This window comes from Myotis davidii, unplaced genomic scaffold (genome assembly GCF_000327345.1).
Source record: "Myotis davidii unplaced genomic scaffold, ASM32734v1 scaffold266, whole genome shotgun sequence".
Classification (NCBI taxonomy): domain Eukaryota; kingdom Metazoa; phylum Chordata; class Mammalia; order Chiroptera; family Vespertilionidae; genus Myotis; species Myotis davidii.
In genome coordinates this window covers 1,609,107-1,610,523 of record NW_006300032.1, presented here as the reverse complement: position 1 = coordinate 1,610,523, position 1,417 = coordinate 1,609,107, and the positions used below count along the sequence as shown (strand labels likewise).

Sequence of the window (1,417 nt, the reverse complement as noted above, 5' to 3'; positions counted from 1 at the left end):
CTACCTCCTTTGAAGTAGTTGAATCAGGTATAGCCAGAAACACTTAAATTTTCCCTCTTCCATACTATGACAAAAATATCCGTAATGTTTAGTATAATAAACCTTTCTAACTCTAGAGTATACTTGAATTTGATGGCAATTAAGGGGGGGAAAAAAAGCTTTGACAACTTTGTAGCTTTTGATTAAAACCACACCAAGAGACATGTTTCAATGGTAACAACGAAGCATTATGCCAATTATGTTAAATCCTGCTCCTCGCTTAAGCTCATCATGACCTGTTTTAGTGTCCAGTGATTTACTCTTTGGAATGCTCACGCTCATCAATAAAGTGTTCCATTTACAGAGAAAAAAAGGAAATCCTCCAGAGGGAACAACCACCCCCAAATGACTTCTAGAAAACAAGTATTTCTTAACTTTTTATTGACATTGGCAAATTAAAATAGAATAAATTAACAAGTATTTTTTCAAAAAAATGTTTTGTACAAAAATACTGTCAAAATTTCCTAAAAAGCTTTCAACACAGTAGTATCTTTTCATGTACTGAATATAACTATTAGCACAGTGTCAAAAATGTTGAAGACAGAAACAAAATAAAAATCTGTGAAATGTTTGCCACTGACGACATTCCACACACCCTATTATTGTCTGTACATATGGGGGAGGGGGGGCAGCCAACTTGAAAGTGAACAGTATGACTTTTCCTGATCCAGAACGGCTTGGCCCACATCTGTTTAATCTTCCAGTTTAGCATATTTTAAAAATTAGTCTGTACTCAAATGCATAGTTAAAAAAATGAAGCGAGATGGCAGAGTTTGTGCATCTGCCCTTCAAAGTTCATGCAACCAACTAATGCAATTTTTCCTTTCACTCATAAATTTGAATGCAGTTCAGTCATTTGAAACCATCTACAAAATCCACAAGATTAAGCAGTTTGCCAAGATTAATATCTAACAGTTGAGCACTGGAGAAAGTGAGGAAATAAGGAGTAAAAACAAACAACAAAAAAGACCAAGTTAGCTAGATATTTCAACTACATAAGGGAGGTGAATGTCAAGGCTACAAAAACGAAACAAAAACAGGAAAAAAAAAAGTGGCAGCAATTTTTTAAACCAATTTGTACAAGTTTATAGTTTACTTTGTTTCCAAGTTCTCAAACCTTTCAAGATTTGAAAAGTGAGATACTGTGTCTAAGGGAATGTTTTTAATTCACACCGAAGAAGTTGGAGGGTTTGATTTCTTTCGCTGGGTTTCGATCGAGTCAACAGCTTACTCGACTGGGCTGCTGTTTGCACACGAAGTCCGTCATGAAATCAAATTCGTTTTGCCCCAGCCAGAGTTCAGGCAGCTCCTTGATGCGGTCCAAACCCATTTCTATCACTAAGGACATAAGCACTTCCTCGTCGATGAAATCAGTGTC

At 36.1% G+C, this 1,417-nt stretch overlaps 1 protein-coding gene across 1 annotated transcript in view; it reads right to left on the bottom strand.

Annotated features, from left to right (window-relative positions):
• Positions 1–405: 405 nt before the first annotated feature.
• CITED2 (Cbp/p300-interacting transactivator, with Glu/Asp rich carboxy-terminal domain, 2) overlaps positions 406–1,417 on the bottom strand; it is a 2,284-nt gene continuing 1,272 nt past the window's right edge. The window contains exon 3 of the mRNA XM_006776182.2: positions 406–1,417. This exon is cut by the window's right edge and continues 6 nt beyond it. Within this exon, the coding sequence (XP_006776245.1) occupies positions 1,259–1,417 (159 nt within the window). The 3' untranslated portion in view covers positions 406–1,258.